Here is a 15,390-nt window from a genome sequence, read left to right as displayed (position 1 = left end):
GGCGCCCACGTACTTCTTTAAAAACGTGTGTTAGCCTATTAACATCATTCTCACAGCAGCCCCTTTTAATTGATTTATCTGGGTAAACCAGTGTTATAAGCTACACAGAAACCTGTAAAAGTAAGGAAAACAGCAACAAGACAAACGGAGGGGAAATAGACACTTGAATAAGAGCAGTGCGTTTACATTTTCTCTTATTCATGTCATTGTTTTTGACAGTCTTGGTCTTTTTGTGTTAGTTTCTTGAATGCATTTAGTTATCATTGACATCACCATAGTTGTTGTATAGCAGGAAAACATAACTTGATCATTCTAAGAATATTCTGTGTGCACGTGTCAATTAGGATAATTAAGCTGAAGTGCGCGAGGGAGGCAGAGAGAGAGAAGCTCGCGCAGCCTGACAGTGAGCTCCACACACACATACACACATGCGTCCTGCAGGCTCCACATGAAGTTTTCACTCACTCTGCACCGTTTGGATTTTTAGGGATTCATATTAACCATCCGGACTCTCCTCCTCCTGACTGAGATGTTGCGATGTTCCGTGCAGCCTTACAAAACGTGGACTTGTTTTGGCTGAGTTTGTTGTATTTTGTGTTGTTACCGGAGACTGGCTGTAGATCAGCCGATGTGGACAGCTGTCATGAGGTGAAGACAGCCTACATGATGCGCCAAATAGGCCCGGTGGAGCTGGTGCCAGACAGGCCGGGAACAGGTCAGTGAGCCCCTTTGGAAATATCACAGTACAGAGTTAAAAGAGGCTTAAAATACACTGAGGAGGAGTAAAAATCTGAGGCGGTGAAACTTTACTCTGAGTGCATATCTTCTGATAAACCATACTTCTGCACCAATGCACTTCAAATGCATGTATTATACTTTTTACTGCTCTACATCTAAAAAAAAAATACTTACAACCTCACATATTGAGATATTACCTGCAAAATGTATGATCAGTTTCTACACTGCAATGTAGTGTTTTGAGTAAAGTGTTTAAAATAAGCAGAAAGGCCTCGCTCCAGTAAGACCAAGTCTAAAATATGCAATAATCTATGATAACGAAGACGTAACCCCTCTGTATATCATATAAAAAGATATAATGTAACTGTGCTTATCATAAAATAACTATCTAAGCTATTCTCCAAAATCACTTATTTTAATTTGGATAATTTCTGCAACATTTTGCCTGTAATCCAACATACAGGCTGTATTTGGGGAAAAAAATAACAATTACTTTGTAGATAAAGCATCAAATACTGTCATTACCTCCAGAAATATATGATATTTCTACCAGCCAGTTCAGTCAAATAACATATGATTACTTTAAATATATAAAACAGTAGTGTAGTTTAACTAGTTATGGGGTTCATTCAGTCATTATATCAGAGCTGAGCGTTGAGAGCTTCCAGTGAAAGAAATAATCTTAATAGTTTCTGTACTTTTCTTAAATTCTTCTCTTAACTTACTGAACTAAAGTGAACAAACCTCAAGTACTCTGAAATCACACTTCAACTTATCATCTTTCCTGCCATGATTATTTAAAGTACCTCAAATCTTGCTGTGACTTTAATCCCACACATTTCAAATCCATAGCTTTAGAAACTCAACGCCAAACTGAGGGGATTATCGCTGTGCAGGAAAGAGAGAGGGACGCTATTTCTGTTGAAAATGAACCTAAATAGTCTTTGTGGCGTATAGAGAGCTCCTGAGAGCACACTGGTCTATAAGTGGTGGTGTTAAAGATGCATACAGATGTTCTCTGTACGACATGTTGTTTGCCTAATGTGAGTGTCTTTGCACAAACCTGCACAGAATGAGTGACCACATGTTAAATGGGATCTCAGGATGTTTAATGAAGCAGAAGATGATCTGTGTTCAGTCATTATAGGCAGTAATTCCTCCATAATGTGGCAGATGATACAGATCTCAGGTTAACAAGCTTTTTGACCTGACCTGACATGAAGTGTCCTCTTATTATAATTATACACAGAGATGCAGTAGAATGAGATGCTTATGGTGGAGCTATTATGAGCAGGCTGAAGACAGTCTGTGTCAGACATCAGAAGATGACTCTTCAACAGCAGCAACAGAGTGAACAATCTCTGCTTATGTCTGTTTAACTTTCCTCTGGGGACTTATCATTCATCTGTGGTCAATGACACTTTGTTGAAGTTGCATTTATCAGAGAAACTCAACTTAAGGATTGGTAGTATTCCTAAAATTCTACTGCATTGCTGCAGGAACACATGGTGTGCAGTGAGTTTGTGATTTTTGACAGCTAGTTAACAATGTGAGATGGTGACCTTTGCATTTACAGGCAGAGATGTCTGCTAATAATAGATGGTAACCACAGCAGAATCTCTGCACAACAGAGGCTCTGGACCTGCCGTGGTCATGGATGCATTAACATGTAAGAGAGGTTGTTTTGACATTTCTAAGAGGACCTCTTCATGATTTTTTAAATATATAATTAATGCCATGGAGTCCCGAATAACAGATTTTATTTCACTGGACTAAGATGAAACAGAAGATGACGTTTTGAATTATTATTATTCAAACGCAGATTTCTGTGATTTATGTCAATAGTAAACAGACTTTGACTTATAAATTACTCTCTAGTCTTCTGACAACTTAAAGTGTTCTCACATTATAAGTCACATTCACCCCTTCACAGCACATTCATCCACTGATAACAGAGGATGCTGATCATAGGGGACCTCAGTTATAACTAACAGGATTAAGACAAAGATCAATGTTTTATCACAGTGCAGTCTCACCTTTAGCTTTTGATTGGTTGAATGCACAACTCCAAAGACTGTCATTTTTCTGCATCTAATATTCAACCTGAGACACAAACGTTTGGCTTTGAAAATGCCACCAGTTTTTTCTAGACTACCAGTGCATAAGAAAATACACTAGAAACCAAAAACAGAACAGAAAGTAATTTACAGATTTACTGCTCGGTATATGAGTCATGTGCAGAGGGAATGAGCATTTTTGCATCACAGTTTTTATTTTAACAGACAAAGTATTACAATATTTCTTATGTGACCAGACTAGGACATCGATAATGCTGCTTTGTCACATTTAACCTTCATCAAATTTCAGCTCCTGCATTTAGACATAATGTTACTTTACTGATATAGACTTTCATAATATTTCTAGCTCTTTATATCTACATTACTAAAATGATTCTACTTACAAAAATGAACATCAGGCTTCTTTAGTCAACTTAGTTAAAAAGAAAAAAACATCATAACATAACTTTATATTATAACTACTCCAAATTCTCCATGTGACCATCCGTGATCATGCCATTGAAATCTCACTCATCACTTGAAAACAACAGGATGTGAGAACAGAGCATACTCCATCTGCTGATGAAATCTTTATAAAAGTGAACTGAATAATTTTAGAGGCTACACAAAATGTAGATTATGCAGACCTAGTTTGTTTTAAGCAGCTGTTTCTGACTCGAACCACTTTGACAAAAACTGGATCTGAACCCTACAGACCAGGTTCCAATCTAAAGAGGATGACAGCTAGAAACATGAAACAAAAAAACATGTTAATTTGCTTTTGCATTTTTTCTGAATACTTTTTGTATGTAAGTATTTATGTACATGTTAATTCATTATTTTATTCTGGTGACTTTTGTCCTCTGTTCCAGCCTGCATTCACGAGCAATGTGACCTAACATTACAGATGAATGTTTGCTATCTCAGTCATGTATTCCATGGACAGCCAGCGCTAATATGACCAGCTGAAAGTTTGACACAGGTCAAACAGGTGTGTGTGTGTGTGTGTGTGTGTGTGTGTGTGTGTGTGTGTGTGTGTGTGTGTGTGTGTGTGTGTGTGTTGTTCATGTCATCACGTCAGGTTCCAACAAGCTCACTGCAGAATTATGACCATGAAGTCACAAAGTCTTGTGCTCTGGATGCTTTTAGATTACTGTTCCCTTTGTGGATCAACATACCTAAAGGAGAAGTGAGAAATACTCAGGAGGATGTATTGGCAGAAAGAGAATGTAACAAAAGTATGATTTTGAAACTCACCTTAAAATAGCTTTTTAATGAGCACTTTGCATCTACGGAGGGAGCAGGTCTTGTCCATGGAGCATACGGCAGCCTGACACAGACAAACCGTGGATCTAGAAAAGGCCTCATTCATTCATTCATTCATTCATGAAACCATTGTAAGCTCTCTTGCAGACGTCAAGGTTACGGACACAGGGATCCGCCATAAGTTGATTGTATCTGCAGCCTCACCAATATTACAGTAATAATGCACAGTGAGTGGGTTGTCTTTGCAGAATATTACCCCAGTTTTCCATGTAAGGGAAATTGAAGAGAGAACAGGTGGTTATGCAAATTAGAACCCTGACAGGGTGAGCTAACCCTGAAGGGATTATAACCACATGCTTATTTGCATAACTACCTGCTATCTGAACATCATCCATTGTAAAGGTCTGCTATAAAGAAATAGCAGACCATGGGATGCCGTAATTGACCAATCAGAGTCAAGTATTTAACACAGCAATGAATTCATGCCTGATTTGAGACAGGACTCTCCACTGTCAAGTCATTTTTCCATTCATGTCTGACTTTGCCTTCAGCCTAACAGAGTCTGTAGAGACCGATGTGGCTGCCCGACTGATATGTTACCCCTCCCTCCCTCCCTCCCTCCCTGCCACTTCAAAACTTCAAACTAAAACACAGCAAAGATTTGAACCGCAGAGAGAGGCAAACACTGTGACACACCAGGCTGGCTCACTTTATGGCTTACTTGTACAATCACAGAGAAGTTCTGCCTGATCTTTCCCACCAACTCTTTCTTTGTATGTGTGTATCTCACACACAAAACACAGTGATACTATTTCTAATGAATACAGCAGATGGGCTGATTTGAACCCTTCAGATATGGAGAAAAGATTCAGGGGAATTAGAACTCCAGGGAAAGTAATAAAAAACTGCCTAAGTATTGTGTCACCATGCCAATATAATGTGTGTGTACTGGTGGTGCAAGGTGTAGCAAGGCTCCCAGTGATCATGCAGACTTCCGCATTTGTTTTCTGGTTGAAAAAGTTGACATTAGGCTCTTTTTAAACATTTTTCAACCAGCTAAGAAGAGGTTACATCCTCAAAGGGACAAAACAAAATTTTGCTGTATGATTTTAATTTTTTTTTTCATTTTAACGTTGACAGGGAGATGAAAATGATTGTAGCGGCACTGCTCTGAAATTATTTCCCAGCAGTGGGTGAAATCCAGTCTCTTTGGGGGCCTCTTTGGTACGGGTCACCCTGGGTTTTGGCTCCTGGCATCCCAGGGCTGCTGCCTTCCCCTCTCAGGCCTCTGGAGATGGACTCCAACTGATAACCTCCCTTTCACTCTTCTCCCATCCCTCCAGTGTCTACATCAGCTCTGGTGTCAGAGTCAAGATTGCAAAACTTCAATCACCATACCACAAATCTCGGGGCGACTGTAACCCTCACATTACTCCCCATCATCAAACTACACCAGCAACTTCCTGCCGAGAATCACAGACAGATGTCCCTTTTTTTTCAAATCAAAACAGTGCATTCATATTTAGTTATTGAAATATTGAGAAAACAGGTTTTCATGAATCATAAACACACCTTTAAGAACAGATCTTCAGCTCATGTCTCTTCTTCGTAGCCAAAAGTCAGAGAGCTTTATTGGTGGAACATATTCTGTGAGTTTTTCAAGTAAGGTATTAAACATTTATCAGATGTTCTTTCTATTATTCATGAGAATCTGGGAGCATACGGCTGGAAAAATCCAACCAGGGTCAGAGTGAAAGGTTAATAGAAACCTATTCAGACTTGATTAAATAATTCCTTCCACTACCCATGAGAGATTTAGCTGCTTTGTAACTGAGATATGAGCTACATTCATTCACAGTGACCCTGTTGAGACCTTTCCCTCTGCCTCTGTCCCTCAGATGAGTCTCTGCGAGTCTGTGTCCACCCTGGGCCAAGCTGCTGCACCAGTAAGATGGAGGACAGCTACATGGCAGCTGTTCGCAGTGAGACCCAGCAGAAGATGCGCTCATACAGCTTTGAGCTCAAGTACCTGATCGCTGGGCACACCAAGGCTTACCAAGGTGAGGAGAGACACAGTTATGGAGAAAGAAAGTGGTGTAGACGAGAGAATAAGAAATGTCCATTTTTTCATGCACCATTGAAGAGAGAAACATTTGGAGAATTGGAGGAATCCTTTTCAATTTCTCAGGAAATATCAAAACTTGTCTGTACACAGTGTGAAACCTGGTATTGCTCAATCAACCTTAAACAAATCTCTATGAAGCAAGAACACCGAAAAATATACTCAATATTTTCTTAGAATTGTTGCAAATGTGAAACAAGTAACATAAAGAAGTCTACTTGGATTAGAAATTGCAGCTCTACTTTTTCTTCTTTTTTTTTTAGAGATGCCCTCATAACATTTTACCCTTTTTGGTACCAATTCATAGTTTTCAGTCACGTGACCTGTGCAGGCTGGAGGCAAAAAATTACTTTCTCCATTGGACACTGTGGAGCTGAAGCATGGGTGAAGAATGTTAATTGTGCCATCTCTTCAGCATGATACAAGCACAGAAAAACAGAGGCATGAATAGAAACTTAATGTTCTGGGCACTCGTAACCCTTAAGTAGCATAAAACCGCTAAGTCCTTGCCAGATCATTACGTAGGTATCTACGCATCTAGACAAGAATCTTCCCTGTACACTGACAAGCACTGAATACTAACCTTTTCCTCAACTTATCTAAGACCACTTAATCACAAGAATGTCAGGATAAAAGTGTCCAGTTGTGAAAACAGCTACGTTATTACTAAGCTACCTTTAGCTGGTTTGCTAGTGGTACTCACAAGTTACCACTGGAGTTGTGTACATTGGTCCATGAAAACCAACTGTGTCAGAAGGAGTGATACATTGACAAAACCTACATTCATTTAAAGAATTCAGTGTTCACTTCAACTTACAAAGTATGAAGTGTTCGCTCAAAGTCGTGTGAACTTTGATCGCTGCCATTGTTTTATTCCCTCAACAGGGACAGCAGAGCATCTTGAAGCAACAATCCACAATCTCCTACTCTCAGGATTCTCTTTCTTAGTTGAGATTCTTCAAAGCACAGGCTCGCCTCCTCGTCAGTTGGCGCATCCAGTGTGACAATGACTTTCAGGCACTTTTAAGTGTTCAAGTTTTTAGACTCGTTGTTGGCAGCAGAGTCCACTAATTTCTTCATAACGTGTAGCCGTAGGAAGCCTTTCTTCCCCACCAGGGGGGCGGTTCCATATGTGTGTGACATCACGTTAAATTAATTGGACCTTGGAGGCTGTATGGCATTGATCAATATTGTATTGAGGATTTTGCCATAGCATGTTTTATTGCTATGTAGGCTGGAGATGTAATTACGTGTGACATTTTGGCCAGCTAAAATGATCAACATAACAAATCAGTTCATTGACTGGCATACTTGTGGATGCCTGATGCTTTGTTTTAGGCTGAATTGGAGGAATTTCCAACATTGGTACCCCAATGGAGAAATATTGGAAATTAAGCATGAGTTTCGGTCCAAATTTAACATAGATAATAACTTTCTATTTGTGTTTGATATGATTAGCAAGCACAAGTAACTGAAGTGGGCGATTTGAGGACGTAAATCAAAGTGACTTTAATAGCAGCAGTGATTTTGCTGTTTTAACAGATCTGTCAAGTGCCTGTAGCCCTCCTGTCATTCCCACTTTGTGTGCTCGTCAAGAAATAGCTAGTTTGTGTCAGGACGGTGGTGTGAGGCCAGTTTATTTTGTGAGGCGCCGTAGTGGCTAGCCAAACAAACAACTGATGTCCGATTGAGTCTTTGAGAGAGCAAACTCTCAGAGGGAGCGGCGGAAAACTTTGTTACAACTCTCCGCTCTCTTTCTCTGTCCGTCTGTCTCTGTCGCTGCCATAATCAGGTTTTGTTCGTGACCAACGAGAGCGAAGGACGGAGAATGTTTACATTCAGTACGTATCCGCAGCAAAGTGTTGTTGCTGTGGGCAACAGCCGGTCTCTAACGGCCTGCTCTGAATAGGAGGAAGAATACTCTGCTTGTCCACTTGTCTCTCAACGCTATTCACCCGTCTGTGTGAGCATGTGTGTGAGATAAAAAGAGCTGGTGTGTGTGTGTTTGTGTGCATGAATGTGTGCAGAGATTATGAGAGGGCCTGAGCTGATGAAACCCGGCAGACAGACATGGCAAACATGTACCTCCCTGTTTTCTCTTTTTTCTGTGTGTCTGTCTCTCTCCTCCCCTGCTCCGTCTGAATGCACTTAGACTTAGTTTCAGCTGCTGTTGATACCCAGTGGACGGCTAGCTCATCCATGGGTAAAATTAATGCAAAACACCCTTAAAGAAAGACAAGCTGAACAAGGCCAAAACTGCTGCAAGAAAGAGGAGACAAGTCTGAAATCAGCTGCATTTACTTGAAATTTAAAGGTCTGAACAATATGATCTACACATGAAAAGAGCTGAATCACCTGAATCATGAAAAATGAGTCATCTTTAAATAAAACTACTTCTACCTCGGTACGACTGAGACATTTCAACATTAGCAAACCTTTGTTTTTACTGAGTCCAACTGAGAATTGAAGATCTCCTTATCAAAAGAAAAGATGTCGGCACATGCAGAAACATACGGCTGAGAGATAAAAAAAAAAAAAAGGGAGAGCCATCTAGGGAAGACAGCAATTACAAATTGCACTTGAATTAGCCTCGATACCCTTCATTAAACTCTTGAAAGCCCTCACCAGGATCAGCTAATCCTATCACAAATCTATCTGTGAGTATTTCCAGGCAGCACAGTGAACATAAAGGCCTGTTTGACCGGTACAGTGCAGACAAAGGTGTATACAGTACTCTGAGGTGAATGAGGTTTGTACGGTGCTACTTGAAGCTTCGGGATGAATGGAGGAAAAAGACACGTGAGCTTGAGAGAGCGAGGAGAAGAGTTTTGTTGGGCGAGAAATTTTGTTTTTTCCTCTCACTGTGGAAATGGTACAAATACCACTTGTAATATGTGTGACCATAGACCTTTGGACATTTATTTCTTTTGGGTAGGGAATATTAGATTGATGGTTTTCAGAAATAGTATGCCAAACTCTTTGAAATATTTGTAATTTATGATCTGGAAGTCCCCAAAAGACTAGAATCCAACAAGGACTTCTTTATCATTTGCATTAGCACTGCCAGTGGCTGAAATGCTAAATTGCTATAAATCAGCATTTTGAAGGAGCACCACATACATCAATAAAAACTACAGATAAGTCACTTTTTGCGATATTTCATTCCTAAAAGAAAATTTGAACTGAGATGTATTGTATTTTCAACTTTCCTGACTGTACATTTGTTCTTGCTTGCATATTAAGAAGTTACAAGATGTTCAAAGATGTAGTGGTATCTAGATGTGTCTCATTTTGAACAGATCAGCTCTCGAGTTGGTGTTTAAAAGTCCCTCAAACAACTACAATCATATCACGTTCTTGTAGTGCAAACACAGACAAAGGTTAGTTTCCTCCAGTTGTGCTAAGAACTATAAAATGAGTTCATCCAAATGAAAAGGAAATGATTTAATTAGAGCGTAAAATTGAATGATTAAATTAAACAGAATACCTGCACAGCAAAATGTTTCTAATTGCCAGAGAGAAAATATGCTGCATTGTATTTTGGATGATCCGACTCTTTAATTAATTACTTTTTGCATGACAGCAGCGCTCAACAGCTGAGCTGAATCTCAGTGGATCCTCTCTCTGGAGCACAGGGATTAAAACCCTCAGGAGAAACAGAGACATGCCCCACGCGGTTGTAGTCAGGCTCTATTTACACCCTGTGGATTACGTGTGTGTGCGTGTGTGTGTGTTTGTGTGTGTGTGTGTGTGTGTGTGTGTGTGTGTCAATATGTGTCTGCATGCTTGCATGTGTTTCTCCCCGGCACTGTAAGACCCCCTGTGCCCTCTCCAACCATGTCCCAGCTGTCATCCAATCACAGAGGCTAAAGAGCTAATCACATGACCCCTGTGTGGTCTTTTCCGTGTCACTTGATGCCGTCTGTATTTGTGTTGCTATTGCCGGGACGTGGGTATGCAAACATATGAGAGTGAGTCGTTCTCACTTGGTACGTAAGGAAACAGAGCCCAGCTGCTGCTGCTGCTGCCTCCTCATCCCCTGAGTGCTATCAGTGTAACTTTACTTCATGTGGTTGTGTCACACTCACAGTGAGTTTAAACAAACACAGCTACAAGAGAAAACATGCAACAAGTGTGCAAACTTACCCTGGAGAGAGATAATGATTTATAATTTTTAGTGAATTCAAATTCAAATTTTAACTTTTTAATTGGCTTTTAAAACTTTAAAATTAGTTCTAGCTGCAAGCGCTTAAAAATACATTTTTTTAAGTAATTGAGATAAATATAATGAAAATAATTTAAGTGTAATATGTGTCAATAGTAACCTGGGAAAATCCTTTTTGGTTTTGTTTCACTCAAAAACTTTTGCAATATTTATAATTAAAGCTGTTTCTTCCAGTTTTATAACAGAACAACATTTTTATACAAATGCCAAATTTGATTTCAACAAAGTATGCACTACGGACAACATCTTTGTCTGTCTATAACCTAATTCAAACAGGATTACACAAAAATGAAATGAAAATTATGTGCATGATTCTGTGATATAAACTCATGTGAAGATCATGAGTTCAGGTCAGGTGGCCGTTGATGTGACAGTGAAAAACAAAGCTGTTTGGACTTTCATGGAATGACTAAATAACTGAATGAAAGTCTTAAAAAGACTTCCACCTTTTCTCTCTTTCATGCTTTATGTCTCTGTGTTTCAATGTGTGTGTGTGTGTGTGTGTGTGTGTGTGTGTGTGTGTGTGTGTGTGTGTGTGTGTGTGTGTGTGTGTGTGTGTATGTGTGTGTGAGTGAATGTGTGTGTCTGTGTGTATTTGTGTGCGCCAGAATGCCATCAGATTGACATCACCCTCTCTACTTGGCAAGTTTCAAACATAGACCCACGCTCTGTCTGTCACAGCCTCTGTTAATAGTGCCGTCCACTTTATTAGAGCGTGTCAGGTGTAGGAAACACAGAGGCTCCTTAGATCGGGCCTCTCATTATCACCTGACTGCGGATGACAGGAGAGTGAAAACGAGCTCAGGGATGAATTAAGTTGTTGCTATTTTGGCTCAGAGCATCAGGATAAAGTCAGTCCAAGGTTAGTGACACATATACATATGAGAATGATATCTGTGTCCGCTATTTCCTGTTTAAAACTGGAAAATGTTTTACATAAACTGATCTCACAAATCTCATTAATATAACTATATATCCATTTAAATTAAACAGATATTACAACTTTTGCCAATCAGAACAGTACAGTATAGTGTTTTACTCATAGACTGTATAATAAACGGACGTAGTATCGGTGGCGTCACCCATCTGTTTCTGAAGCGCTGTTTTGAGGCCAATCGTCAGTGGGAGCCATATTGCTGCTGTTGAGCAATTGTGACGTAAAGAGGCAGGCTTTGAGCCTCCTAGCCAACAGCTACAGTGTTTCCTCCTGTCAGTCAAGTCAGCTGTGCTGAAATTGCCGTGTTAGTAAAAAATTCACCCCCCGTACAGTGTGTGCCGATCGAGAAATGAGCTATCCAGACTACACTCGTCTTTTGTACCAGGCTGTAAACATGTTTATTTCTGCTGTAAAGATCGTCTTTTTTGAATTGGTGTGTATGTGGTTTCCGGTACTTCCGGAACCAACCTCAAGCGGATCCTCGATGAACTGCAGTTTTTAGCACTTCCGCATTGGACTCATATTTTTAGACCGGAGGTTGCCGCTTGGTTTTACCCCAAACACTAAAAAACAAAATAAGTGAAATGTTATTAAAACTGATTTTGAAAAGAAGTGATTAAATACTTAGAAAGCCCGGCTCTGTGTGTGGGATGGTTTCAGATTTGAACAGTTACTGAGTTTCTGATTAAACAGTTCAAGTTTTTTTTGCTGTGTCTCACATGACTTCCATTGCTCGTGTTTTGCAATGGTGTTTCTTTTTAGCTACTAAATCTGCCTGGCTTTAAGGATGGCACTTTGGTCCAGACTGAAAATGTGGAGTCCAACAAGTGCATGTAGTGCCATTTAGAATTAGATCTGAGTTTAACTTTTTGACAATTTTCACTTCAGTCACAAAAAAGGTATGTGACCTCACAAGTCAAAATAACACTCACATTAGGGCTTCCACGGTATCAGATTTTCACATCATGATTATCGTGGTCCAAAAAAAATTCCGATGATGAAATTATGACAATATTTATGGAAAACCTAGGAAAGACACAAACTACTCTCTATTCTATAATGTTTTGGCTTTTTACATTATTTTGAGTTTGAATTAACCTTCACATATGGTGGCTCGCATCATGCTGGCTATGGCTAATGTAACGGTTTTTGCTAGCAGGGCACTATTTTTCTTTGCTGCTCTAAGACAGAAGTTGCTAGTGGCAGCGATTATGTCTATGATTGTTGTGTAAACAAATATAGAAGAACAAAAATAATTAAGTTGACATTTTAAGGGGCTAAACTATTGTACTTGATTGGTGACTGGTTTTTGATTCTGCATTTTAGATCATATTAGATATTTTCTGATAATGGTGTAGTAATCGGAACAACTCTAAACAGCATTGAGGTATCAAGTTTAGTGAGGGCAAAATCATGAGATATTTGGCACACAAGCTTTTTATATTCATGCAAAGGTTAGCTTACTTTTAGCGGTCTTGCTTATTTACCTTTGAGTAAAAGTCATGACATATTGTGAACAATGTTTGGCACTGGTGAACATGGTACAATAGTTTTGTTTTTCTGTCTTCTCTCTTGTTTCAGAGACCTTTGAGTCGCTCGTGTCCTTCACATATAACCTGACCAGCACTCTGTTTGACAGCGCCTACTCTGCTCTGGCGTCAGACTGTCGCCCCCTTGTGCTCCACCTATTCAACGGCATCAAACGCCACCTTTCTGGAGACTCTAATTCCTCACTTGAACACACTGTTCGTCGATTCTACAACGACCTGTTCCCATTGGTCTACCGCCGTTTGCTCAACCCTGGGATTGGCCACATGTCACCCCAGTCCCATTCCACCCTTCCCACCAATCAAGACGACTGCCTGAAAATGACGAGGCAGGATGTGAGCCCGTTCGGACCACACCCTCGTCTCTTGGTCAGTAGCTTGGCTGGGGCACTTGGGCCGGGCCGAGCGCTGAGCCAGCTGCTGAGACTGGCTGGAGAGGTCGTGAATGTGACAGAGAAGGTGACGCTATCCAGAGAGTGTGGGCGGGGCTTAGTGAGGATGCAGTACTGTTCCCACTGCAGAGGGCTGACACTGATACGGCCATGTACAGGACTGTGTGTCAACATTATGAGGGGATGTCTGGTAAGTGTTTCAATACTATTACATTTACTGTTGTTGCATCTTTTAAACTGTGTCTACAGTATGTTTCTATTACAGCTGCACAGATTGGTTTACCTACTTCAAAGATGTGGGCAAGAACAAGTTGGCCTGAAATCTTCATAAAAGCCCAAAAAAAGTTTCTGATGCTTCAGATGAAAAAGAAGTTTAACATTTACAGGATTTCAGGAAAAAAGGAATACTTCACTTACGAGGACTGATATGAATATACATTAGCATATCTCTCATTGTCGGAGAGGTCATACATCTTGACTGTTTTCGCACTTACTTTCACTGCAACAGAAGGCAGATAACAATTTTGCACCGTAGGTTTAAGTCATAGACTGGAAGAAGAGATTGTCGCCACTTGTTTGCAAAAACTAAGGCAATACACAAGCTTGCATTCTTTCTAATGACCAGCAGGGGGTGACTACACTGGTTACAAAAGTGGTTGGATTGTATGATGAAAAAGGACCCTACCTCTGAAGTGATTTATAAGCCTTCCTTACCGATTTATCTTCTCATTGTTAATCTCAAGTTTTTATCATCATAGCTATTTAATCATTTGGAAAATGATGGTCCCTTGTATTGTTCAATCAACTATGAAGCAAGGTGAGCTTCAGGGTTTGGCTACCATATGACTGTATAAACCATGGACTCTATCTCAGTGACATCACCCACTGACTTTTTAGGAGGTGCTATGAAGCCAAAAGCCAAGACAGTGATCACCATACTAGAAATTCTGACTCAACCTAACCTAGCAACAGGCAAAGAGGTGGAGTTGAGGCGGGCCTTTAGCCTCCTGGAAACTGCTCCAGCACACCCACCTGTCACTCAAGTCACCCGTGCCCCCTAATTATGCAAATCTATGCACAGCTCTCAGACCTATTATAATGAAAGTGGATGAGTAATAAAAACAAATCACTTCCCCTACAGTGTCTATGAATAAAAGAACAAGAGGGAATAAGCTACCAAGACGTATACAGTGTTTTGTTCCGGGCTGTAAACATGCCTAATGCTGCAGTAGAAACTGGCTGTATAACACTGTGTTAATGTGGCTTCATTGGCTTTTGCAACCAGCCTCTAGTGGACACTTGAGAAACTGCATTTTTTTTGCACTTCCACATTGGCTTCATTTTTCGACTTCTGAGGTTGGCCCCTTAGTAGCTGCATGTGGCTGACATGTTACCACAGCAAACTTGGGATGGAGTATATTTTCACAATGTATAAGTGCTCTAGGATTTTACATTCTGAAAACCAAGATGACACTGGCAAAAAAAGGGCCAACCTCTTGTCTTCAAAACAGGAGTTCAAATACCAGTGGAAGACATCATGGTGGCTTTTTTTTGACTGTCCCCATGAGGCCCCGCCAATTTAATTATTTTCCATTTTATTTGTACACAAACAGAAACTTTGAGGTTTCTGTTAAGTGCTTTCAGATTAGGGATGGGCAATGATCTTTCGAATTTTCGAAAATTGAAATATTTGTTCACTTAAAAAATCGAAGAGTTACTTTGAATATTTTCTGATTTTAAAAGTAAAATTTTTCATTGTTTTTACCAGTGCCTGGTTGTAATACAGTATTCCCGCCAGACGGTGGCTACAGAGCGTCTTAAAGATGTTTGCTAACTGCATTAAATAGCAAAAGAAGAAGAAAACATTAGCAACAGTCGCTGCGATTTTCTCCGCTTCTTACGGTGGCCCTGAAGTGCAAATCACAACTTCATATCAGAAAACACTACAGCCAATCAGAAAACACAACGGCAAAACAGAAAACACAACGGCAAATCAAAAAACACAACGGCAAATCAAAAAACACAACGGCAAATCAAAAAACACAACGGCAAAACAGAAAACACAACGGCAAATCAAAAAACACAACGGCAAATCAAAAAACACAA

At 40.1% G+C, this 15,390-nt stretch overlaps 1 protein-coding gene across 1 annotated transcript in view; it reads left to right on the top strand.

Annotated features, from left to right (window-relative positions):
• Positions 1–426: 426 nt before the first annotated feature.
• LOC117826168 (glypican-5-like) overlaps positions 427–15,390 on the top strand; it is a 76,586-nt gene continuing 61,622 nt past the window's right edge. Inside the window, exons 1-3 of the mRNA XM_034702056.1 lie at positions 427–715; positions 5,960–6,121; positions 12,927–13,474. Of these exons, the coding sequence (XP_034557947.1) occupies positions 538–715; positions 5,960–6,121; positions 12,927–13,474 (888 nt within the window). The 5' untranslated portion in view covers positions 427–537. The remainder of the gene's footprint in view (positions 716–5,959; positions 6,122–12,926; positions 13,475–15,390) is intronic.

This window comes from Notolabrus celidotus, chromosome 2, assembly GCF_009762535.1.
Source record: "Notolabrus celidotus isolate fNotCel1 chromosome 2, fNotCel1.pri, whole genome shotgun sequence".
Classification (NCBI taxonomy): domain Eukaryota; kingdom Metazoa; phylum Chordata; class Actinopteri; order Labriformes; family Labridae; genus Notolabrus; species Notolabrus celidotus.
Note: the sequence above shows the minus strand (reverse complement) of the source record. Positions and strands in the feature narration are given on the sequence as shown.